The following is a 25,748-nucleotide window of genomic DNA, read 5'->3' on the forward strand; positions in this document are numbered from 1 at the left end:
TTGAGGAAAATCATTTATTTAGTTCTATATGCTACAAAGACAAAAGCAATATCTTACCAGGATGATTAATTGAAAAATAATTGTTTTGCACGAAACAACCACAATAAAACAAAAGGCCACATTAGTTTCATGTTTAAATCAAATAACAATTTGTCTCCACTACTATAGAGACCAAAATGGGAAAATAAAGTAAATAATGATAGTAATTGAATTCTCCTCTCTTGTATGTTTTCTAACTCTGTAACATGTAACGGTATAACATTATACTGAACCTGTAACAGTAATGCCTGAACCACAACACCTATCAGTTTATCTGTATAGACATGAAAAGTTAAGGCATTTACAATGTATCAAACATAATGCTGTACAGTATATGACCAGTATATGACTGATGTTAAAGGACAGCTGCTGAATGAATAATACAACACACATTATATTAAAACACATTCCAATCAGAATAATACATGTATCAGTTAATAGATCACATTTGATCAAATGCCACTATTGTTCCAGCAGGTGGAGCTACAATGTAACAACATACAGCATTGTGACTCTCAGTTCTATATTAGAATTTCATGAGTTCCATTCTGATGGTTGTTATGGTGATCAGGTGATCTCAGCCTCACTCTTCTTCAACATGATCACCTGTTCAACACAGAAGTAGTTCATCAGTGTGGCCATGTATTTACTTATCCAATACAGAACCACTTAGAAATGTACATCATATCAGATGATTTACTAGTCAATTCTTTGCTACGAAGAATCCTATCAAATTATTTCGAATGAGGCTCCTGCTTATGTCCAGTTCTCCCTTATTAATACCAGAGCTATTTACTAATTATCAATACCAGGGCTATTTACTCATAATGTCCAGCTCTCCCAGGGTAGCCCAGTGGTTAGAGTGTTGGACTAGTAACCGAAAGGTTGCAAGTTCGAATCCCCGAGCTGACAAGGTACATCTGTCGTTCTGCCCCTGAACAAGGCAGTTAACGCACTGTTCCTAGGCCGTCATTGAAAATAAGAATTTGTTCTTAATGGACCCACCCATAACCACAGCCATACTCTGGACCTGGTTATTACCAAGGGGCTTTCTTCTGTGTGCCCTCGTCTCCTGCCTCTCTGGGAATGCCCTGGAGTGGGCCAACGCCGTATGGGGGGAAGGAGAAGCGCTTCCGGGCAGTTTCCGGGTAGAGCGGCGGGTGAACGTCTTGTCCACATTAGGCAGGGGACGAGGAGCGCACAGGAGTTCCCTTTGGACTTTCGGACCCTGGCCGCCGGTTGGATAACATGCTGGCTACCCGCGGACATCCAGATCGGGCTCTGTCCATCCCCCAGCAAACTCTCCTACGCCCATGGATCTGGGTGGTGCTGTACTTAGGGCGACCGGAGGAGGGGCCGGTCCATGCACCATCTGTGGCTGCACAGGGCACACTGCCGGTCAAAGGTGGGGAGGTTCCTCTGGGAGTCGAGGCAGCAGGCAGGGCACTCTCGTGTCACCCCAGGTGAGTCGGCACCAGGCTCACACAGAGCCCTCTGTTGCAGACATGTTTCTGTATATACATTTTCCTGAGTTTTCCTCGCATTCCCAGCAAAAGACGCTCGTAGATTCAAGCACAGCTGGGAACTTTATTGACAGATCATTTGCCCATAGTTTAGGGACCCCTATTGTTCCAGTGGATATGCCCTTCCCAATTTACGCCCTAGATAGTCGACCATTAGGGTCAGGGCTAATTAGGGAGGCCACCGCTCCACTGGACATGGTGACGCAGGAGGGTCACAAGGAGAGAATCAGTCTCTTCCTTATTGATTCTCCTGCGTTTCCCGTGGTGCTGGGCCTACCCTGGTTGGCCTGTCATGACCCCACTATTTCGTGGCAACGGGGTGGTCACGAAAGTGCTCCAGGAGGTGTTTAGGGGTTTCCGTCGGTGCTACTACGGTGGAAAGTCCAGACCAGGTCTCCACCGTGCGCATCCCCTCTGAATATGCCGATTTGGACCTCGCCTTCTATAAGAAGAAGGCGACTCAATTACCACCCCATCGACGGGGGGATTGTGAGATAAATTTCCTGGTAGACGCAGCACTTCCCAGGAGTCACGTGTATCCCCTGTCACAGGAGGAGACGGTGGCTATGGAAACACATGTCTCCGAATCTCTGGGGCAGGGATACATTCGGCCCTCCACTTCACCTGCCTCCTCGAGTTTCTTTTTTGTGAAGAAGGATGGAGGTCTGCGCCCGTGTATTGACTATCGAGGTATCAACCAGATCACTGTAAGGTACAGTTACCCGCTATCTCTCATAGCCAGTGCGATTGAGTCAATGCACGGGGCACGCTTCTTCACCAAATTGGATCTCAGGAGCGCTTACAACCTGGTGTGTATCCGGGAGGGAGACGAGTGGAAGATGGCTTTCAGTACCACCTCAGGGCACTATGAGTACCTCGTCATGCCGTATTGGTTGATGAATGCTCCATCAGTCTTCCAGGCCTTTGTAGATTAGATTTTCAAGGACCTGCACAGGCAGGGTGCAGTGGTGTATATTGATGACATCCTGATATACTCCGCTACATGTGCCGAGCATGTGTCCCTGGTGCGCAGGGTGCTTGGTCGACTGCTGGAGCATAACCTGTACGTCAAGGCTGAGAACTGTCTGTTCATCCAGCAGTCCGTCTCCTTCCTAGGGTACCGCATTTCCACTTCAGGGGTGGAGATGGAGAGCGACCGCATTTCAGCCGTGCGTAATTGGCCGACTCCCACCACGGTAAAGGAAGTGCAGCGGTTTCTAGGGTTTTCCAACTACTACCGGAGGTTTATCCGGGGTTTTGGTCAGGTAGCGGCTCCCATTACCTCACTGCTGAAGGGGGGACCGGTGCGATTGCGGTGGTCGGCTGAGGCGGACAGGGCTTTTGGTCACCTGAGGGCTCTGTTTACCTCGGCTCCTGTGCTGGCTCATCCGGATCCCTCTTTAATGTTCATAGTGGAGGTGGAAGCGTCCGAGGCTGGGATAGGAGCCGTGCTCTCTCAGCGCTCAGGTACGCCACCAATGCTCCGCCCCTGTGCCTTCTTTTCGAAGAAGCTCAGCCCGGCGGAGCGAAACTATGATGTGGGGGACCGGGAGCTGTTGGCTGTTGTCATGGCCTTGAAGGCATGGAGACATTGGCTTGAGAGGGCTAAACACCCTTTTCTCATCTGGACTGACCACCGCAATCTGGAGTACATCCGGGCAGCAAGGAGACTAAACCCTCGCCACGCAAGGTGGGCCATATTTTTTTACCCGTTTTGTTTTCACCCTATCCTACAGACCAGGTTCCCAGAACGTGAAGGCAAACGCACTGTCCCGGATGTATGACACAGAGGAGCGGCCCATGGATCACACCCCCATACTCCCGGCCTCTTGCTTGGTAGTGTGGGAGCTGGCCGCGGACATCGAACGGGCGTTATGTACAGAGCCCACTCCCCTCCAATGTCCAGCTGGGCGTCTGTACTGGTTTTATGTCTGCTGTCTGCGACCGTTTGATCTATTGGGCCCACATGTCACCCCCATCTTGTCATCTGGGCATTGGTCGGACAGTGCGCTGTCTTAGTGGGAAGTACTGGTTGTCCACTTTGGCTAAGGACGTGAGGGTTTATGTTTCCTCCTGCTCGGTGTGCGCCCAGTGCAAGGCCCCTAGGCACCTGCCCAGAGGGAAGTCACAACCCCTACCCGTTCCACAACGGCCGTGGTCTCACCTGTCGGTGGATTTCCAAACGGATCTTCCTCCCTCACAGGGTAACACCACGATCCTGGTCGTGGTGGGTTGGTTTTCTAAGTCCTGCCGCCTCCTCCCTCTGTCCGGTCTCCCTGCGGCCCTACAGACTGCGGAGGCCCTGTTTACACACGTCTTCCGGCACTAGGACATATTATTTGATCGAGGTCCCCAGTTCACGTCAAGAGTTTGGAGGGCATTCATGGAACGTCTGGGGGTCTCAGTCAGCCTTACCTCGGGTTTTCACCCCGAGAGTAACTGGCAGGTGGAGAGAGTGAACCAGGATGTGGGAAGGTTTCTGCGGTCTTATTGCCAGGACTGGCCGGGGGAGTGGGCGGCATTCGTGCCCTGGGCAGAGGCGGCCCAGAACTCGCTCCGCCACTCCTCCACTAACCTCTCCCCCTTCCAGTGCGTACTGGGGTACCAGCCGGTTCTTGCGCCTTGGCATCAGAGCCAGATCGAGGCTCCTGCGGTGGACGACTGGTTTAGGCGCTCTGAGGAGACGTGGGACGAAACTCATGTGCACCTTCAGCGGGCCGTGAGGTGCCATAAAACCAGCACAGACCGCCACCGCAGTGAGGCCCCGGTGTTCGCACCAGGGGACCGGGTCTGGCTCTCGACCCGAAACCTGCCCCTCCGCCTGCCCTGCCGGAAGCTGGGTCCGTGGTTTGTGGGGCCATTCAAAGTCCTGAGGAGAATAAACGAGGTGTGTTACAGTCTACAGCTCCCCCCGATTATCATATTAACCCCTCGTTTCATGTGTCTCTCCTCAGGCCGGTGGTGGCTGGTCCGCTCCAGGAATCTGAGGTGCGGGAGGTTCCTTCGCCCCCTCTGGACATCGAGGGGGCTCAGTCGTATGCAGTTCGGTCCATACTGGACTTGAGGCGTTGGGCGATGGGCCTTCAGTACCTCGTGGAGTGGGTGGGGTACGGTCCGGAGGAGAGATACTGGGTGCCGGTGGAGGACGTGTTAGACCCATCAATGCTACGGGAGTTCTACCGTCTCCATCCGGATCGCCCTGCGCCTCGCCCTCCGGGTCGTCCCCGAGGTCGGTGTTGGCACACTGCTGGAGCTGCGCATCAAGGGGGGGGGGGTACTGTCATGACTTCTGCCGTCGGTCCCTCTCCTTGTTCGGGAGGCGTTCCACGTCACCGGTCTTCTAGCCATCGCCGATCCATCTTTCATTTTCCTTTTGTTTAGTCTTTGTTTTTTACACACCTGGTTTCATTCCCCAATTACATGTTCATGTACTTAAATACTTGGAGGGCTCACAACTTCTTCCAGCTAAATCAAGACAAGACTGAAGTACTTATTGTTGGATCTAGAGAGAGAATCTGGCCGCACATTTTAATTCACAGGCAACAAAGATAAAACACCAGGTAAAAAGCCTAGGTGTTATTTAAGTTTCTGTACTCAATTCCGAATCACACATTATGAAAGTGACCAAAATAGCTTTTTACCACCTGAGGAACATTGCCAAGGTGCGGCAGTTTCTCACTCAGGCTGATACAGAGAGACTCATCCATGCTTTTACTAAAAGCAGGCTTGACTACTGTAATGCTTTCCTGTCTGGTCTACCCAAGAAAGCTTTTGGTAAACTGCAAAACATACAGAATGCTGCAGGGTACTGACCAAGACCAGACAGAACACATTACACCGGTTTTAAGGTCTCTGTACTGTAAAACATACAGAATGCTGCAGGGTACTGACATAGAACAGACAGAGAACACATTACACTGGTTTTAAGGTCTCTGTACTGTAAAACATACAGAATGCTGCAGGGTACTGACCAAGACCAGACAGAGAACACATTACACTGGTTTTAAGGTCTCTGTACTGGCTGCCTGTGAGTTTTAGAATTCATTATAATATTCTTCTATTGGTTTTTAAATCAATCCATGATTGTGCAGCCCAATACATATCAGACATGCTTTAACTTATGTACACAGTAGGTCCCTCAGGTCCTCTGGCCTTTTAACTATCTCAAAGCCCAGGACCAAGAGGCATGGAGAGACCGCCTTTAGTTACTATGCCCCCAGCCTTTAGTTACTATGCCCCCAGCCTTTAGTTACTATGCCCCCAGCCTTTAGTTACTATGCCCCCAGCCTTTAGTTACTATGCCCCCAGCCTTTAGTTATTATGCCCCCAGCCTTTAGTTACTATGGCCCCAGCCTTTAGTTACTATGGGCCCCCAGCCTTTAGTTACTATGCCCCCAGCCTTTAGTTACTATGCCCCCAGCCTTTAGTTACTATGCCCCCAGCCTTTAGTTACTATGCCCCCAGCCTCTAGTTACTATGCCCCCAGCCTTTAGTTACTATGCCCCCAGCCTTTAGTTACTATGCCCCCAGCCTTTAGTTACTATGCCCCCAGCCTTTAGTTACTATGCCCCCAGCCTTTAGTTACTATGGCCCCAGCCTTTAGTTATTATGCCCCCAGCCTTTAGTTACTATGCCCCCAGCCTTTAGTTACTATGCCCCCAGCCTTTAGTTACTATGCCCCCAGACTTTAGTTACTATGCCCCCAGCCTCTGGAATAGCCAGAGAACCTGAGGGGGGCTGAAACTGTGGACATTTTTAAAAGAGATCTTAAAACACATAGGGTGCTTTTTAGTTGTTCAGTTTTTATTGTTGTTCTTTTAATTTTTTATGTTTGCTGTGTAGTCAATATTTCAGCTTTTATTTGAATTGTTTTTATTTGTTTTTTCATGTGAAGCACATTGTGTTGCAATCCATGTCTGAAATGTGCTGTATAAATAGCGCTAGATTTAATTGGATTTGATCTCAATCTCTCTCTATCTCATTTACAGACATGTAACACACAACACAACCTCACAATGCTACATGCTACATGCTAGTTACTGACAGATACAAGACCTCTGGGTGCAGTGGGTTGGGTGTTATACTGACAGATACAAGGCCTCTTGATATAGTGGGTTGGATGTTATACTGACAGATACAAGGCCTCTTGATATAGTGGGTTGGGTGTTATACTGACAGATACAAGGCCTCTGGTTGTAAAAAGGAGACAGATCATTTGTACATTAGGGTTAGTGATACAGTGATCTGGACCTACCTCAGTCTGTACATTAGGGTTAGTGATACAGTGATATGGACCTACCTCAGTCTGTACATTAGGGTTAGTGATACAGTGATCTGGACCTACCTCAGTCTGTACATTAGGGTTAGTGATACAGTGATCTGGACCTACCTCAGTCTGTACATTACGTCCCTGGATCCAGATACAGCTCTACCTAAAGTACACACAGATTACATTTATTAAAATGGCAATATGTAACTTTTTGAGCAACCCAACAAAATCCACATAGAAATGTGTTATAGATCTGTCATACTGCTTTAAAGCCAATCTAAGTAGCGGTAGATATTTTCCACGTGAGCTATTTCTATGCTTCCCATTCTTCAGATTTGTTTTTGCGACTATTACAAAGAGCTGAAACAACAGTATTTTTGGTTATAGAAAACACAGTGGTTTAGATGGTACAATGTTTATCTAAACTATAAACATTGCTTCTTAGGTAAATCTGAACAAAAAGTGAGTTAATTATTTTTCATGCCAGAATGAAACATTCTAAAACAGAGAGGTGCCGGGTCCTGTTTCAGCAGGTATCTGAGTATAGAGAGGTGCCGGGGACTGTTCCAGCAGGTATCTGAGTATAGAGAGGTGCCGGGTCCTGTTTCAGCAGGTATCTGAGTATAGAGAGGTGCCGGGTCCTGTTCCAGCAGGTATCTGAGTATAGAGAGGTGCCGGGTCCTGTTTCAGCAGGTATCTGAGTATAGAGAGGTGTCGGGTCCTGTTCCAGCAGGTATCTGAGTATAGAGAGGTGCCGGGTCCTGTTCCAGCAGGTATCTGAGGATAGAGAGGTGCCGGGTCCTGTTCCAGCAGATATGTGAGTATAGAGAGGTGCCGGGTCCTGTTCCAGCAGGTATCTGAGTATAGAGAGGTGCTGGGTCCTGTTCCAGCAGGTATCTGAGTATAGAGAGGTGCCGGGTCCTGTTTCAGCAGGTATCTGAGTAAAGAGAGGTGTCGGGTCCTGTTCCAGCAGGTATCTGAGTATAGAGAGGTGCCGGGTCCTGTTCCAGCAGGTATCTGAGTATAGAGAGGTGCCGGGTCCTGTTCCAGCAGGTATCTGAGTATAGAGAGGTGCCGGGTCCTGATCCAGCAGGTATTTGAGTATAGAGAGGTGCCGGGTCCTGATCCAGCAGGTATCTGAGTATAGAGAGGTGCCGGGTCCTGATCCAGCAGGTATCTGAGTATAGAGAGGTGCCGCGTCCTGTTCCAGCAGGTATCTGAGTATAGAGAGGTGCCGGGTCCTGTTCCAGCTGGTATCTGAGTATAGAGAGGTGCCGCGTCCTGTTCCAGCAGGTGTCTGAGTATCTACACTGGACTATCTAACTTTGTCACAGAAACTGAAATTAGGTGAACTACTAGAGTTTTAGCATAGTGCATCTTTAACTCTAAATGACTACCGACACAGTGGCACAGATGTAGGAAGAAATCCTCTTATCACTGCAGAAACTGATGGGTGGTGCTGAGCCCTCTGGCACAAAATGGATGCCATGATCTCTACTTTTCATCATCATCATTAAGCTGTCTGTCTGTCTGTCTGTCTGTCTGTCTGTCTGTCTGTCTGTCTGTCTGTCTGTCTGTCTGTCTGTCTGTCTGTCTGTCTGTCTGTCTGGAACGACCTTCTGACCTATATCTCTGTCTGTCTGTCTGTCTTCACTGCTGAGTATCCAGGGTCTGGAACGACGTTCTCTGAAAGAAACACATAAGCAGGTTACAACTAGTGACATGTTAAAAACACGAAAAAAAACATATTATTTTCTTCAGAAAAATGAGGAGAGTGTTGTTGGTCTCTCCCTTCTTCCTACCTCTCCTCCTGTTGTGTTGTCTCTTCTCTGTATAGTTGATGTCAGCATAGGTCACATCACCTGGACCAGATCCACCTGGAACTAAACACAGGAGAGAGAGAGGATATTAACACAGACTGGACCAGATCCACCTGGAACTAAACACAGGAGAGAGAGAGAGGATATTAACACAGACTGGACCAGATCCACCTGGAACTAAACACAGGAGAGAGAGAGAGGATATTAACACAGACTGGACCAGATCCACCTGGAACTAAACACAGGAGAGAGAGGATATTAACACAGACTGGACCAGATCCACCTGGAACTAAACACAGGAGAGAGAGAGGATATTAACACAGACTGGACCAGCTGAGAGAGGATAGTCTGAGTGTTGTACAGTATTACAGTACCTGTGGTGTTATAGTGTTATTCAGTATTACAGTACCTGTGGTGTTATAGTGTTATACAGTACTACAGTACCTGTGGTGTTATAGTGTTATACAGTACTACAGTACCTGTGGTGTTATAGTGTTGTACAGTATTACTGTACCTGTGGTGTTATACAGTATTACAGTACCTGTGGTGTTATAGTGTTATACAGTATTACAGTACCTGTGGTGTTATAGTGTTATACAGTATTACAGTACCTGTGGTGTTATAGTGTTATACAGTACTACAGTACCTGTGGTGTTATAGTGTTATACAGTACTACAGTACCTGTGGTGTTATAGTGTTGTACAGTATTACTGTACCTGTGGTGTTATACAGTATTACAGTACCTGTGGTGTTATAGTGTTATACAGTATTACAGTACCTGTGGTGTTATAGTGTTATACAGTATTACAGTACCTGTGGTGTTATAGTGTTATTACAGTACCTGTGGTGTTATAGTGTTATTCAGTATTACAGTACCTGTGGTGTTATAGTGTTATACAGTATCTACAGTACGCTGTGGTGTTATAGTGTTATTCAGTACTACAGTACCTGTGGTGTTATAGTCAGTATTACAGTACCTGTGGTGTTATAGTGTTATACAGTACTACAGTACCTGTGGTGTTATAGTGTTATACAGTACTACAGTACTTGTGGTGTTATAGTGTTATACAGTATTACAGTACCTGTGGTGTTATAGTGTTATACAGTACTACAGTACCTGTGGTGTTATAGTGTTATACAGTACTACAGTACCTGTGGTGTTATAGTGTTATTCAGTACTACAGTACCTGTGGTGTTGGAGGTCTTCACTGCAGAGTAGACTGGATCAGCTCCTGTAGACTTCTCTGGAGGAGACGAGACAATGGGTTAAAGACATAAAGACACTGTACTGTGTGTGTGTGTGTGTGTGTGTGTGTGTGTGTGTGTGTGTGTGTGTGTGTGTGTGTGTGTGTGTGTGTGTGTGTGTGTGTGTGTGTGTGTGTGTGTGTGTGTGTGTACGTACCTCTCCTTCTCCTGGGTTCTGGGTCCTGTTTGATTCTAACGTCAGGATAGGTAACATCTCTGGGTTCAGCTGCTACATCTTTGATCCTCTTGCAGAACAGGACCAGTAGAATGATCAGAGAGATGGAGAGAACAGCCACCAACCCAGAGACAGACAGAGGGAGGAGGAGAGAGGAGGGGAGGAGAGAGGTAGAGCCCCCATCTTGAAAAACACAAGAGAAAACAACAGTAAAAAGTTATAAACAAACTGATTAATATTATCTTAGACAGTACCAGTCAAAAGTTTGGACACAACTACTCATGCAAGGGTTTTTCTTTTTTTAACTATTTTCTACATCGGCATTCTCTTAACCAGATTCACGAGGTAGTCACCTGGAATGCATTTCAATTAACAGGTGTGCCTTATTAAAAGTTAATTTGTGGAATTTCTCTTCATTGTGCGTTTGAGCCAATCAGTTGTGTTGTGACAAGGTAGAGTTGGTATAGAGAAGATTGCCCTATTTGGTAAAATACCAAGTCCATATTATTGTCACGACACCGACGGATGGTGGCGCAGAGGTATTTAGGGGCTGCGTCCCTATTTTGGACGTCTAATAAGGGTTTTGGTATCTGTTTGGCGCCCTGCCCTGCCGTGTTTGGACTTTCTTTATTTTTGTGCATACGGATTAAAAGTCTGTTCAAGAATTTACTGTCTCCTGCGCTTGACTCTACCTCTCCTGCTTCCTTGAGCCAGCCCTGACAAATATGGCAAAAAACAGCTCAAATAAGCAACGAGAAACGACAGTCCATCAATACTTTAAGACATGAAGGTCAAATCTGGAATTTTTTCAAGAACTTTGAAAGATTCTTCAAGTGGAGTTGCAAAAACCATCAAGCGCAATGATGAAACTGGCTCTCATGAGGACCGCCACAGGAAAGAAAGACAGAGTTCCCTTTGCTGCAGAGGATGAGTTCATTAGTTACCAGCCTCAGAAATTGACAATTAACTGCACCTCAGATTGCATCCTAAATAAATGCTTCACAGAGGTCAAGTAACAGACACATCTCAACATCAACTGTTCAGAGGAGACTGTGTGAATCAGGCCTTCATGGTCGAATTGCTGCAAAGAAACCACTACTAAAGGACACCAATAATAAGAAGAGACTTGCTTGGACCAAAAAACACGAGCAATGGACATTAGACCGGTGAAAATCTGTCCTTTGGTCTGATGAGTCCAAATTTGACATTTTTGTGAGACGCAAATTAGTTGAACAGATGATCTCCGCATGTGTATTTCCCACCGTGAAGCATGGAGGAGGAGGTGTGATGGTGTGGGGGTGCTTTGCTGGTGACATTGTCTGTGATTTATCTAGAATTCAAGGCACACTTAACCAGCATGGCTACCACAGCATTCTGCAGCGATACGCTTAGTGGGACTATCATTTGTTTTTCAACAGGACAATGACATAAAGCACACCTCCAGGCTGTGTAAGAAGGAGAGTGATGGAGTGCTGCATCAGATGACCTGGCCTCCACAATCACCCAACCTCAACCCAACTGAGATGGTTTGGGATGAGTTGGACCGCAGAGTGAAGAAAAAGCTGCCAACAAGTGCCCAGCATATGTGGGAACTCCTTCAAGACTGTTGGAAAAGCATTCCTCAAGAAACTGGTTGAGAGAATGCCGAGAGTGTGCAAAGCTGTCATAAAGGCAAAGAGTGGCTACTTTGAAGAATCTCAAATATAAATATATTTTGATTTGTTTAACACTTTTTTGGTTACTACATGATTCCATGTGTTATTTCATAATTGTGATGTCTTCACTATATCTCCAATGTAGAAAATAGTAAAAAATAAAGAAAAACCCTTGAATGAGTGGGTGTGTCCAAACTTTTGACTGGTACTGTATGTACTGCGTCTAATGACCAAGCGAGATTACAAGAACACAAATTATTATGAATGTAACGTCTCAAACTTAACAGTGTAAAGAAGAACCAAATAATCTGAATGTCAAAGTTTCTCATATTCTCACCTGTCACAGTCATCCAGCTCTCTGGTGAATCTCCTTTCGAGTTGTAACACTTGTAGAGTCCTTCATCTGACTTGGATACTGCAGGGATGGTCATCTCTCCTGTAGTCTCAGCCCTGATGAGGGATCCATCTTTGTAGAAAACAGCTGTGAGGTCAGAGGGAGTTTCCTGATATCTGCAGCGCAGAGTCACAGAATCTCCCTCAGTCACAGGAAGGGCAGGGCTCTCCAGGATCATAGGACCAGCTGTATATAATATATAAACATCATATATAAACAGGTCTCTCCAGGATCATATATTAACATAACATCAGCTATCTGAAACCAGATGAACCACTAAACACTATAATGTTAGTAGATGGTGTTTGTGGACATACCATGTACTGTGATGTTGACAGCATTGCTGTGTTCTCCAGAACCAGACTCACACCAGTACACTCCACTGTCTGATGGTGTTAGTGACACATTGCATGAAGACCCTTGTTGTTTTCCCCAGTCAGTATGACACTCTGAAAGGATTCCTCTCGTTGTGTTCCTCACCACTCTCCATCTAGCAGAGTTCCCCTGAACCTCACAGCTCAGAGAGACAGACTCATATTCAAAGAACTGAGATCTGTCAGGACTGAGACTCAGAGATGCTTGGTTAGAGAGAACTGAGAGAGAGAAAGTCTGATCTGAGAGACACACAGAGAGAGAAAAAAGAGAGGGATGTAGAGAGAGAGATACATAGAGAGGGTCAGTCTGATATCTGTACTATTGTAATATATTCCAGAGCTGGGTCTGTATCACATCTGAGTTAAACATTGATTTGTTCTACCAGTCTACACCAGATTCAATGAGACCCTTTCTGCCCTTTGTCAGGTCTCTCCAGGATCACAGCTCCAGCTGTATACAATATATAAACATCATATATAAACAGGTCTCTCCAGGATCACAGCTCCAGCTGTATACAATATATAAACATCATATATAAACAGGTCTCTCCAGGATCACAGCTCCAGCTGTATATAATATATAAACATCATATATAAACAGGTCTCTCCAGGATCACAGCACCATGTCACGTCCTGACCAGTAAAGGGCTTATTTGTTATTGATGTTTGGTCAGGACGTGGCAGGGGGTATTTGTTTAGAGTGTTTATGGGTTTGTTATATTATGTGTTTATGTAGAGGGGTGTTGGTTTAGAGTGTACCGGGGTTTTAGGTTTAGGTTCTAGGTTAGGGGATTCTATAATAGTTCTAGGTTGTTTAGGTCTATGTTTAGCTTTATTGATTTGACCTTCAATTGGAGGCAGCTGTTCCTCGTTGCCTCTGTTTGAAGGTCCTATGTATAGGGGTGTCTTGTAGTAGGGAATTGTGGGTAGTTATTTTCTGTATAGCTGATATGCCTTATGGAACTGTTTAGTCGTTGTTTGTTTATTTTGTAAGTGTTCACTTTTCTTCAAATTAAAAAAGATGAGCATACACATTCCCGCTGCATTTTGGTCCACTTCCTACGACAGCCGTGACAGAACTACCCACCATAAACGTACCAAGCAGCGGAAGAAGGAGAAGCAGCAGAGCTCCTTGGAATCATGGACATGGGAGGAAATTCTGGACGGGGCTGAACCATGGCACCAGGCTGGTGAATACCGTCGCCCACCGGAGGAGATAGAGGCAGCCAAGGCGGAGTGGCGCCGGTATGAGGCTTTGTACGCGCCGATGGGGAAGCACGAGAGGCACCCCCAATAATTTTTTTTGGGGGGGCACACGGGTAGTTTGGCTGGGCCAAGAGTGAGCCCTAAGTCAACTCCTCATGCTTATTATGGGAAGCATTTGGAGTGGAGAGCACCGGAGTATGCGGAAGTGCGCACGATCTCGCCCATGCGCACGCACAGTCTGGTGCGAGCGATCCCAGCCCCTCGCAAGTGCGGTGCTAGAGTAGGCATCCAGCCTGGAAGGAGGATGCCTGTACAGCGCATCTGGCCACCAGTGCGCCTCCTAGGCCCAGGCTACACTACGCCTGCTCTACGCACGGCAACCATCAGGCCTCTGCACAGCCCAGTTCGCCCTGTACCAGCACTCTGCTCGTGCAGGGCTGCTATTACCATCCAGCCAGGACGGGTTGTGCAAGAGGTGCGCTCCAGACCTCCAGTGCTTACCCATGGCCCGGTGTATCCAGTCCCTGCTTCTCGTGCTAGCCCTGTGGTGCATGTCCCTAGTCTGGCACCTCCTAAGCCAGCCCCACGCATCAGGCCTTCAGTGCGCAGTGCCCAGTCCAGAGTGTCCGGCAACAGTGTACAGTCCGGAACCGAGTGAGTCGCCCTACAGTCCGGAACCGAGTGAGTCGCCCTACAGTCCGGAACCGAGTGAGTCGCCCTACAGTCCGGAACCGAGTGAGTCGCCCTACAGTCCGGAACCGAGTGAGTCGCCCTACAGTCCGGAACCGAGTGAGTCGCCCTACAGTCCGGAACCGAGTGAGACGGCATACAGTCCAGAACCGAGCGAGACGCTCATCAGCCCAAGGTCTCCAGCGATGCGCATCAGCCCGAGGTCTCCAGCGACGCATCATAGCCCTGAGCTTTCAGCGGGGGTGGACAGGTTAGGTGGGGGACTTAGGCCTGAGCCTGATCCACCTCCAGTATAGGTGGGTTGGGGAGGGGGGGGTGTAGCACGGTAACCGTCGGTGACGGCAGCCACCCTCCCTTCCCTCCCTTTAGTTAGGGGGGTTTATTTTTGTAGATCATTTTTTTTGTTAGGTGCATCCGGGTTCTGCACCTTTGGGGGACGGTACTGTCACGTCCTGACCAGTAAAGGGCTTATTTGTTATTTATGTTTGGTCAGGACGTGGCAGGGGGTATTTGTTTAGAGTGTTTATGGGTTTGTTATATTATGTGTTTATGTAGAGGGGTGTTGGTTTAGAGTGTACCGGGGTTTTAGGTTTAGGTTCTAGGTTAGGGGATTCTATAATAGTTCTAGGTTGTTTAGGTCTATGTTTAGCTTTATTGATTTGACCTTCAATTGGAGGCAGCTGTTCCTCGTTGCCTCTGTTTGAAGGTCCTATGTATAGGGGTGTCTTGTAGTAGGGAATTGTGGGTAGTTATTTTCTGTATAGCTGATATGCCTTATGGAACTGTTTAGTCGTTGTTTGTTTATTTTGTAAGTGTTCACTTTTCTTCAAATTAAAAAAGATGAGCATTCACATTCCCGCTACGTTTTGGTCCACTTCCTACGACAGCCGTGACAGACCAGCTGTATATAATATATAAACATCATATTTAAACAGGTCTATCCAGGATCACAGCTCCAGCTGTATATAATATATAAACATCATATATAAACAGGTCTCTCCAGGATCACAGCTCCAGCTGTATATAATATATAAACATCATATATAAACAGGTCTCTCCAGGATCACAGCTCCAGCTGTATATAATATATAAACATCATATATAAACAGGTCTCTCCAGGATCACAGCTCCAGCTGTATGTAATATATAAACATCATATATAAACAGGTCTCTCCAGGATCACAGCTCCAGCTGTATATAATATATAAACATCATATATAAACATAACATCAGCTATCAGAAACCAGATGAACCACTAAACACTATAATGTTAGTAGATGGTGTTTGTGGACATACCATCATATTCAAAGAACTGAGATCTGTCAGGACTGACGCTCAGAGAGGCTGGAGGAGAGAGATCTAAGAGAGAGAGAGAAAGGGAGAGAGAGAGAAGAGAGCGATGAAGCCTGTGAGCTGCATTGGAACAGAGATGCTGAAACACAGCAGAGAGAGGCTATTCTCTAGCTGTTTAACCTGGTGATGAGGGTAGGCTACTATCCTGAGATCTGGAGACAAGGCTTTATATTCTAACAGAGATGCTGAAACAGAGACAGATCTAGCTGGTCTGTCATAATATAATAGAGACAGTAGATCTAGCTGGTCTGTCATAATATAATAGAGACAGTAGATCTAGCTGGTCTGTCATAATATAATAGAGACAGTAGATCTAGCTGGTCTGCCATAATATAATAGAGACAGTAGATCTAGCTGGTCAGTCATAATATAATAGAGACAGTAGATCTAGCTGGTCTGTCATAATATAATAGAGACAGTAGATCTAGCTGGTCTGTCATAATATAATAGAGACAGTAGATCTAGCTGGTCAGTCATAATATAATAGAGACAGTAGATCTAGCTGGTCTGTCATAATATAATAGAGACAGTAGATCTAGCTGGTCTGTCATAATATAATAGAGACAGTAGACCTAGCTGGTCTGTCATAATATAATAGAGACAGTAGATCTAGCTGGTCTGTCATAATATAATAGAGACAGTAGATCTTTCTCCAGATTATGTCCTGGTCTCCAGACAGAAGGGAGGGAGAGAGCCAGTTGGTGTCTGACTTTATTTTTTATATTTAACCTCTATTTAATTAGGCAAGTCAGATTAGAACAACATGTAATTTACAATGACATCCTAGGAATATTTGTTCAGTGGCAGAACGACAGACTTTTACCTTCTCAGCTCGGTGATTCAATCCACCAACCTTTCGGTAACTAGTCCAGTGCTCTAACCGCTAGGCTACCTGCCGCCCCAGACTATCACTGCCCCTTTTGTTGTATTGTAGTCCTGATCACTTCCCTATTGTTGTACTGTAGACCTGATCACTGCCCTATTGTTGATACTGTAGACCTGATCACTGCCCTATTGTTATACTGTAGACTTGATCACTGCCCTATTGTTGTACTGTAGACCTGATCACTGCCCTATTGTTGTACTGTAGACCTTATCACTGCCTTATTGTTGTACTGTAGACCTGATCACTGCCCTATTGTTGTACTGCAGACCTGATCACTGCCCTATTGTTGTACTGTAGACCTGATTAGTGACACCCCCACAGGGTTGGAGTTATAGTCATTATGTAGCTATATGAGTCTGTATGGAGTTATAGTCATTATGTAGCTATATGAGTCTGTATGGAGTTATAGTCATTATGTAGCTATATGAGTCTGTATGGAGTTATAGTCATTATGTAGCTATATGAGTCTGTATCTCACATCACAGAGTAACACTTTCTACCCTGTGATGTGTTGCAGGTGAGAGCAGCTAGAACAAGTGGAGATCCATTATGGAACATTATTTACTAAGAGAATAAGGACTGGAGACATGAAGAACCAATGAAGAGACCAGGAAGAAATGATACTATTATAGAACAGGTGATGAATATAGAGAGATGTTACTATTATAGAACAGGTGATGAATATAGATAAATGTTACTATTATAGAACAGGTGATGAATATAGATAAATGTTACTATTATAGAACAGGTGATGAATATAGATAAATGTTACTATTATAGAACAGGTGATGAATATAGAGAAATGTTACTATTATAGAACAGGTGATGAATATAGATAAATGTTACTATTATAGAACAGGTGATGAATATAGAGAAATGTTACTATTATAGAACAGGTGATGAATATAGATAAATGTTACTATTATAGAACAGGTGATGAATATAGATAAATGTTACTATTATAGAACAGGTGATGAATATAGATAAATGTTACTATTATAGAACAGGTGATGAATATAGAGAAATGTTACTATTATAGAACAGGTGATGAATATAGAGAAATGTTACTATTATAGAACAGGTGATGAATATAGATAAATGTTACTATTATAGAACAGGTGATGAATATAGATAAATGTTACTATTATAGAACAGGTGATGAATATAGATAAATGTTACTATTATAGAACAGGTGATGAATACAGATAAATGTACTCACCTCCACCTTGTCCGAGGCTACAGTATACCAGTGTACTCAACAGCACTGAAACACACAGAGAGAACTATCACTATGGTACATGATGTAAACACTGAAACACACAGAGAGAACTATCACTATGGTACATGATGTAAACACTGAAACACACAGAGAGAACTATCACTATGGTACGTGATCTAAACACTGAAACACACAGAGAGAACTATCACTATGGTACATGATGTAAACACTGAAACACACAGAGAGAACTATCACTATGGTACGTGATGTAAACACTGAAACACACAGAGAGAACTATCACTATGGTACATGATGTAAACACTGAAACACACAGAGAGAACTGTCACTATGGTACATGATGTAAACACTGTAACACACAGAGAGAACTATCACTATGGTACATGATGTAAACACTGAAACACACAGAGAGAACTATCACTATGGTACATGATGTAAACACTGTAACACACAGAGAGAACTATCACTATGGTACATGATGTAAACACTGAAACACACAGAGAGAACTATCACTATGGTACATGATGTAAACACTGAAATACACAGAGAGAACTATCACTATGGTACATGATGTAAACACTGAAACACACAGAGAGAAATATCACTATGGTACATGATAGTGATAGTTATAGATATATAGATATATATTAAACCTTAATCTGAAGGTAACCCATGGTAACCCATACAAATGAATCGAAGTATGGAGGTATATATAGATATTAACCTTCATCTGAAGCTAACCCATACAAATGAATGGAAGTATGGATATATATATATATATATATAATATATATATATAGATATTAAACCTTCATTTTATTTTTTATTTTCTTATTTCACCTTTATTTAACCAGGTAAGCTAGTTGAGAACAAGTTCTCATTTACAAGTGTGACCTGGCCAAGATAAAGCAAAGCAGTGCGACACAAACAACAACACAGAGTTACACATGGAATAAACAAACGTACAGTCAACGTACAGTCAATAACACAAAATAAAAAAGTGTATATATACAGTGTGTGCAAATTAGGTAAGATAACCTCTTACATCTAGACGTTCCGCTAGCGGAACACCTGCTCCAATATCTAATGATAGGCGTGGCGCGAATTACAAATTCCTCAAAAATCCAAAAACTTCCATTTTTCAAACATATGACTATTTCACACCATTTTAAAGACAAGACTCTCCTTTATCTAACCACACTGTCCGATTTCAAAAAGGCTTTACAGCGAAAGCAAAACATTAGATTATGTCAGCAGAGTACCCAGCCAGAAATAATCAGACACCCATTTTTCAAGCTAGCATATAATGTCACAAAAAACAAAACCACAGCTAAATGCAGCACTAACCTTTGATGATCTTCATCAGATGACACGCCTAGGACATTATGTTATACAATACATGCATGTTTTGTTCAATCAAGTTCATATTTATATCAAAAAACAGCTTTTTACATTAGCATGTGACGTTCAGAACTAGCATTCCCACCGAACACTTCCGGTGAATTTACTAAATTACTCACGATAAATGTTCACAAAAAACATAACAATTATTTTAAGAATTATAGATACAGACCTCCTTTATGCAATCGAGGTGTCCAATTTTAAAATAGCTTTTTGGTGAAAGCACATTTTGCAATATTCTGAGTAGATAGCTCGCCATCACAGGCTAGCTATTTTGACACCGACCAAGTTTGACCCTCACCAAACTCAGATTTACTATAAGAAAAATTGGATTACCTTTGCTGTTCTTCGTCAGAAGGCACTCCCAGGTCTCCTACTTCAATAACAAATGTTGGTTTGGTTCAAAATAATCCGTAGTTATATCCAAATAGCGGCGTTTTGTTCGTGCGTTCAAGACACTATCCAAAGGGTGACGAAGGGTTACGCGCCCGACGTGTTTCGTGACAAAAAAATTCTAAATATTCCATTAAAGTACTTCAAAGCATGTCAACCGCTGTTTAAAATCAATTTTTATGCTATTTTTCTCGTAAAAAAGCGATAATATTCCGACCGGGAGTCGTTGTTTTCATTCAAAGACGATAGAATAAAAACATGGTGTCGCCTCGTGCACGCGCCTCCAGTCTCTGTTCTCTGATCGACCACTATCTAAATGCTCTACTGTTTGTGTTTTTCAGCCAGGGCCTGCAAAGACATCATTCAGCTTTTTGCCGCCTTCTGAGAGCCTATGGGAGCCGTAGGACGTGTCACGTTACAGCAAAGAGCCTCAGTTTTAAATAAAGAGAGTGTAGAAGCCCAAGAAATGGTCAGAGACGGCACTTCCTGTAAGGAATCTACTCAGGTTTTGGCCTGCCAAATGAGTTCTGTTATACTCACAGACACCATTCAAACAGTTTTAGAAACTTTGGAGTGTTTTCTATCCAAAGCTAATAATTATATGCATATTCTAGTTTCTGGGCAGGAGTAATAATCAGATTAAATCAGGTAAGTTTTTTTATCCGGCCGTGAAAATACTGCCCCCTATCCATAACAGGATAAGGTAGGTTAGGCAATAAATAGGCCATAGTGGTGAGATAATTACAATTTAGCAATTAAACACTGGAGTGATAGAGACTGGAGTGATAGATGTGCAGAAGATGAATGTGCAAGTAGAGATACTGGGGTGCAAAAATAAAAAATAACAGTATGGGGTGCAGTGATCTGTGAGCTGCTCTGACAGCTGGTGCTTAAAGCTAGTGAGGGAGATATGAGTCTCCAGCTTCAGTGATTTTTGCAATTCGTTCCAGTCATTGGCAGCAGAGAACTGGAAGGAAAGGCGCCCAAAGGAGGAATTGGTTTTGGGGGTGACCAGTGAAATATACCTGATGGAGCACGTGCTACGGGTGGGTGCTGCTCTGGTGACCAGTGAGCTGAGATAAGGCAGGGCTTTACCTAGCAAAGACTTATAGATGGAGTCAGTGGGTTTGGCGACGAATATGAAGCGAGGGCCAGCCAATGAGAGCATATAGGTCACAGTGGTGGGTAGTATATGCGGCTTTGGTGACAAAACAGATGGCACTGTGATAGACTACATCCAATTTGTTGAGTAGAGTGTTGGAGGCTATTTTGTAAATGACATCGCTGAAGTCAAGGATCGGTAGGATAGTCAGTTTTACGAGGGTATGTTTGGCAGCATGAGTGAAGAATGCTTTGTTGCGAAATAGGAAGCCGATTCTAGATTTCAATTTTGCATTGGAGATGCTTAATGTGAGTTTGGAAGGAGAGTTTACAGTCTAACCTGACACCTAGGTATTTGTAGATGTCCACATATTCTAAGTCAGAACCGTCCAGAGTAGTGATGCTGGGCGGGCGGGCAGGTGCTGGTAGCGATTTGTTGAAGAGCATGCATTTAGTTTTACTTGCATTATGAGCAGTTGGAGGCCACGGAAGGAGAGTTGTATGGCATTGAAGCTCATCTGGAGGTTAGTTAACACAGTGTCCAAAGAAGGGCCAGAAGTATACAGAATGGTATCGTCTCCGTAGAGGTGGATCAGAGAATCACCAGCAGCAAGAGCAACATCATTGATGTACACAGAGAAAAGAGTCAGCCCGAGAATTTGACCCTGTGGCACCCCATAGAGACTGCCAGAGGTTCGGACAACAGGCCCTCCGATTTGACACACTGAACTCTGTCTGAGAAGTAGTTGGTGAACCAGGCGAGGCAGTCATTTGAGAAACCAAGGCTGTTGAGTCTGCTGATAAGAATGTGGTAATTGACAGAGTCGAAAGTCTTGGCCATGTCGATGAGTACAGCTGCACAGTATTGTCTCTTATCGATGGAGGTTATGATATCGTTTAGGACCTTGAGCGTGGCTGAGGTGCGCCCATGACCAGCTCGGAAACCAGATTACATAGCAGAGAAGGTACGGTGGGATTTGAAATGGTCGGTGATCTGTTTGTTAACTTAGCTTTCGAATACCTTAGAAAGGCAGGGTAGGATAGATATAGGTCTGTAGCAGTTTGTGTTTAGAGTGTCTCCCCCTTTGAAGAGGGGGATGACCGCGGCAGCTTTCCAATCTTTGGGAATCTCAGACGTTACGAAAGAGAGGTTGAACAGGCTAGTAATAGGGGTTGCAACAATTTCGGCTGATAATTTTAGAAAGAGAGGGTCCAGATTGTCTAGTCCTGCTGATTTGTAGGGGTCCAGATTTTGCAGCTCTTTCAGAACATCAGCTATCTGGATCTGGGTAAAGGAGAATAGGGAGGAGGCTTGGGCAAGTTGCTGTGGGGGGTGTACGGCTGTTGACCAGGGTAGGGGTGGCCAGGTGGAAAATATGGCAAGCCGTAGAAAAATGCTTATTGAAGTTCTCAATTATCATGGATTTATCAGTGGTGACAGTGTTTCCTAGCCTCAGTGCAGTGGACAGCTGGGAAGAGGTGCTCTTATTCTCCATGGACTTTACAGTGTCCCAGAACTTTTTGGACTTTGTGCTGCAGGATGCACATTTCTGTTTGAAAAAGCTAGCCTTTGCTTTCCTATCTGCCTGTGTAAATTGGTTCCTAACTTCCCTGAAAAGGAATATCACATATCACAGGGCCTATTCGATTCTAATGCAGTATGCCACAGGATGTTTTTGTGCTGTTCAAGTGCAGTCAAGTCTGGATTGAACCACGGGCTATATCTGTTCCTGGTTCTACACTTTTTCAGTGGGGCATGCTTATTTACGATTGTGAGGAAAGCACTTTTAAAGAATAACCAGGCATCTTCTACTGACGGAATGACGTCTGAAGGTAACCCATGGTAACCCATACAAATGAATGGAAGTATGGAGATATATATAGATATTAAACCTTCATCTGAAGGTAACCCATACAAATGAAGTGAATATACAAATATATTTCCTTATCTTTCTTATATCTCGTAGATACGAGACACTATCCTAAACCTTATTCCTTAAACCTTAAATGAAAAAAAATGTTACTGTATTTTTTGCCATTTCTGAATGTGTTATTAAATGCACAGGTGTAGTAGTAGTAGTACAGGCCAAATTAAATATTTCATCAAATCATATTTATTTAAAAAAATATACAGACTGTTTGGCCATAATGACCATCGTTATGTTTGGAGGAAAAAGGGGGAGGCTTGCAAGCCGAATAACACCATCCCAACCGTGAAGCACGGGGTTGGCAGCATCATGTTGTGGGGGTGCTTTGCTGCACCAGTGTGCACTTCACAAAATAGATGGCATCATGAGGAATGAAAAATGATGTGGATATATTGAAGCAACATCTCAAGACACCAGTAAGGAAGTTAAAGCTTGGTAGCAAATGGGTCTTCCAAATGGACAATGACCCCAAGCATTCTTCCAAAGTTGTGGCAAAATGGCTTAAGGACAACAAAGTTAAGGTATTGGGGTGGCCATCACAAAGCCCTGACCTCAATCCTATAGAAAATGTCTGGGTAGAATTAAAAAATGTGTGCGAGCAAGAAGGCCTACAAACCTGACTCAGTTACACCAGCTCTGTCAGGAGGAATGGGCCAAAGTTCACCCAACTTATTGTGGGAAGCTTGTGGAAGGCTACCCGAAACATTTGACCCAAGTTAAACAAATTAAAGGCAACGCTACCAAATACTAATTGAGTGTATGTAAACTTCTAACCCACTGGAAATGTGATGAAAGAAATAAAACCTGAAATAAATCATTCTCTCTACGATTATTCTGACATTTCACATTCCTAAAATGAAGTTGTGATCCTAACTGACCTAAGACAGGGAATTTTTACTAGGATTGAATGTCAGGAGTAGTGAAAAACTGAGTTTATATGTACTTGGCTAAAGTGTATGTAAACTTCCGACTTATTGATAATAGACAAAATAGATATTCAACTATACATATGATTAAACTATTTAGATATTAAACTATTTAGATATTAAACCATATTGATATTAATCCATATAGATATTAAACCATATAGATATTAATCTATATAGATATTAATCTATATATATATTAACATATACAGATATTAAACTATACATATATTAAACTACATAGATATTAAACTATACAGATATTAGACTATATATATATATATATATATTAAATTATGTTGATATTAAACCATACAGATATTAAACTATACAGATATTAAACTATTTAGAAATTAAACTATATAGATATTAAACTATATAGATATTAAACTATATATATTAAATATTATAGATATTAAACCATACACATTTTAAAATATATAGATATTAAACTATATAGATATTAAACCATATATATATTAAATATTATAGATTTTAAACCATACACATTTTAAACTATATAGATATTAAACCATACAGATATTAAAGTTTACAGATATTAAACCATATAGATTTACAGATATTAAACCATACAGATATTACAATTATATCTAGACATTGAACCGTATAATATTAACCATTTAGATAATATTCAACTCACAGAGTAGAAGACAGGTGCGTTCCATCTCAACGTGTCGATCACTAACTGTATCTAAACTCTAGTGACTTGTAGCCTGTCCATCCCCCCACCCACCATCTCTCCTCTCTACCCATCTATACTTCCTCTTGAGAAGGACTGAGAGGTGTGAAAGATGTGTGTGACAGAATGAGGGGGCCTAGAGAGAAGAGAGACACAGAAAGCGAGAGACACAGAGAGAGAGAGGTAGACGAGAGAAGATAGAGAGAGAGAGAGAGAGAGAAAGAGAGAGAGAGAGGTAGAGCGAGAGAAATAGAGAGAGGTATAGAAGAGAGGGACAGAGAGAGAGAGAGAGAGTAGAGAGAGAGAGAATAGAGAGAGAGAGGGAGAGCGAGAGAAATAGAGAGAGAGAGGTTTATGAGCGAGAGAAATAGAGAGAGGTTATGAGCGAGAGAAATAGAGAGAGGAGAGCGAGAGAGAATAGAGAGAGAGTGTAGAGCGATGAGAAAGAGAGAGAGAGAGCGAGCGAGCGAGAGAGATGAGAGATGGAGATAGAGAAGACAGACAGACTCTCTCTCTCTTATGATAGAAACGGTAGATATATTAAGCATTAAAAGTGACTGCAAAACACAATATCAATGTGTCAATAGAAAGCCCCTTGGTAATAACGAGGTCCAGAGTATGGCTGTGGTTATGGGTGGGCCCAGTAGAAAGCCCCTTGGTAATAACCAGGTCCAGAGTATGGCTGTGGTTATGGGTGGGCCCAGTAGAAAGCCCCTTGGTAATAACCAGGTCCAGAGTATGGCTGTGGTTATGGGTGGGCCCAGTAGAAAGCCCCTTGGTAATAACCAGGTCCAGAGTATGGCTGTGGTTATGGGTGGGCCCAGTAGAAAGCCCCTTGGTAATAACCAGGTCCAGAGTATGGCTGTGGTTATGGGTGGGCAGAGTAGAAAGCCCCTTGGTAATAACCAGGTCCAGAGTATGGCTGTGGTTATGGGTGGGCCCAGTAGAAAGCCCCTTGGTAATAACCAGGTCCAGAGTATGGCTGTGGTTATGGGTGGGCCCAGTAGAAAGCCCCTTGGTAATAACCAGGTCCAGAGTATGGCTGTGGTTATGGGTGGGCCCAGTAGAAAGCCCCTTGGTAATAACCAGGTCCAGAGTATGGCCAGCACTGGTGGCTGACATTCAAACAGTATAACATGATGCTCTGGTCTGGTGGTTGACATTTAAACAGTATAACATGATGCTCTGGTCTGGTGGCTGACATTTAAACAGTATAACATGCTTGGATAACGGTCCATAGATCTATAAATGATGGGTCGGGCACATTTCAATGGCCCTTGGTAGTAACAGTCTCTGGTCTGGTGCGACATTGAACATTAAAATCACCTTGCTAACACAATCAGTATATCATGAGTTCTGGTGGTACATTACAGTACACATAGTTCGGATAAATTAGAACAGAAATTGAGCACTGCTTGGTGGCCTTTACAGTT

General features: G+C 43.8%; 1 protein-coding gene across 1 annotated transcript; it reads right to left on the reverse strand.

Annotated features, from left to right (window-relative positions):
- On the reverse strand, nucleotides 1–24,385 carry LOC123732520 (uncharacterized). Its single transcript, XM_082965423.1, has 11 exons — nucleotides 24,277–24,385; nucleotides 17,849–17,893; nucleotides 15,687–15,749; nucleotides 12,438–12,734; nucleotides 12,064–12,306; nucleotides 10,054–10,254; nucleotides 9,839–9,895; nucleotides 8,634–8,714; nucleotides 8,456–8,517; nucleotides 6,952–6,994; nucleotides 1–645 (listed from the first exon to the last, which is right to left on the reverse strand). The coding sequence occupies exons 1-9, from the start codon at nucleotides 24,299–24,301 to the stop codon at nucleotides 8,456–8,458; spliced, it is 1,074 nt and encodes a 357-aa protein (XP_082821549.1). The 5' UTR covers nucleotides 24,302–24,385; the 3' UTR covers nucleotides 1–645; nucleotides 6,952–6,994.
- Between the last annotated feature and the right edge of the window lie 1,363 nt (nucleotides 24,386–25,748).

This window comes from Salmo salar, chromosome 18, assembly GCF_965601325.2.
Source record: "Salmo salar chromosome 18, fSalSal1, whole genome shotgun sequence".
NCBI classification, from domain to species: Eukaryota; Metazoa; Chordata; class Actinopteri; order Salmoniformes; family Salmonidae; genus Salmo; species Salmo salar.

Bases quoted from the DNA above. Each gene is read 5' to 3' on its own strand.
- LOC123732520 (XM_082965423.1), bottom strand. From the start codon at position 24,301: ATGGAACGCACCTGTCTTCTACTCT. The intron at 15,750-17,848 runs GTGAGTACATTT...TCTCTCTCTTAG, and splicing joins TAGCCTCGGACAAGGTGGAG to ATCTCTCTCCTCCAGCCTCT. The intron at 8,518-8,633 runs GTAGGAAGAAGG...TGTTTCTTTCAG, and splicing joins ACAACACAACAGGAGGAGAG to AGAACGTCGTTCCAGACCCT.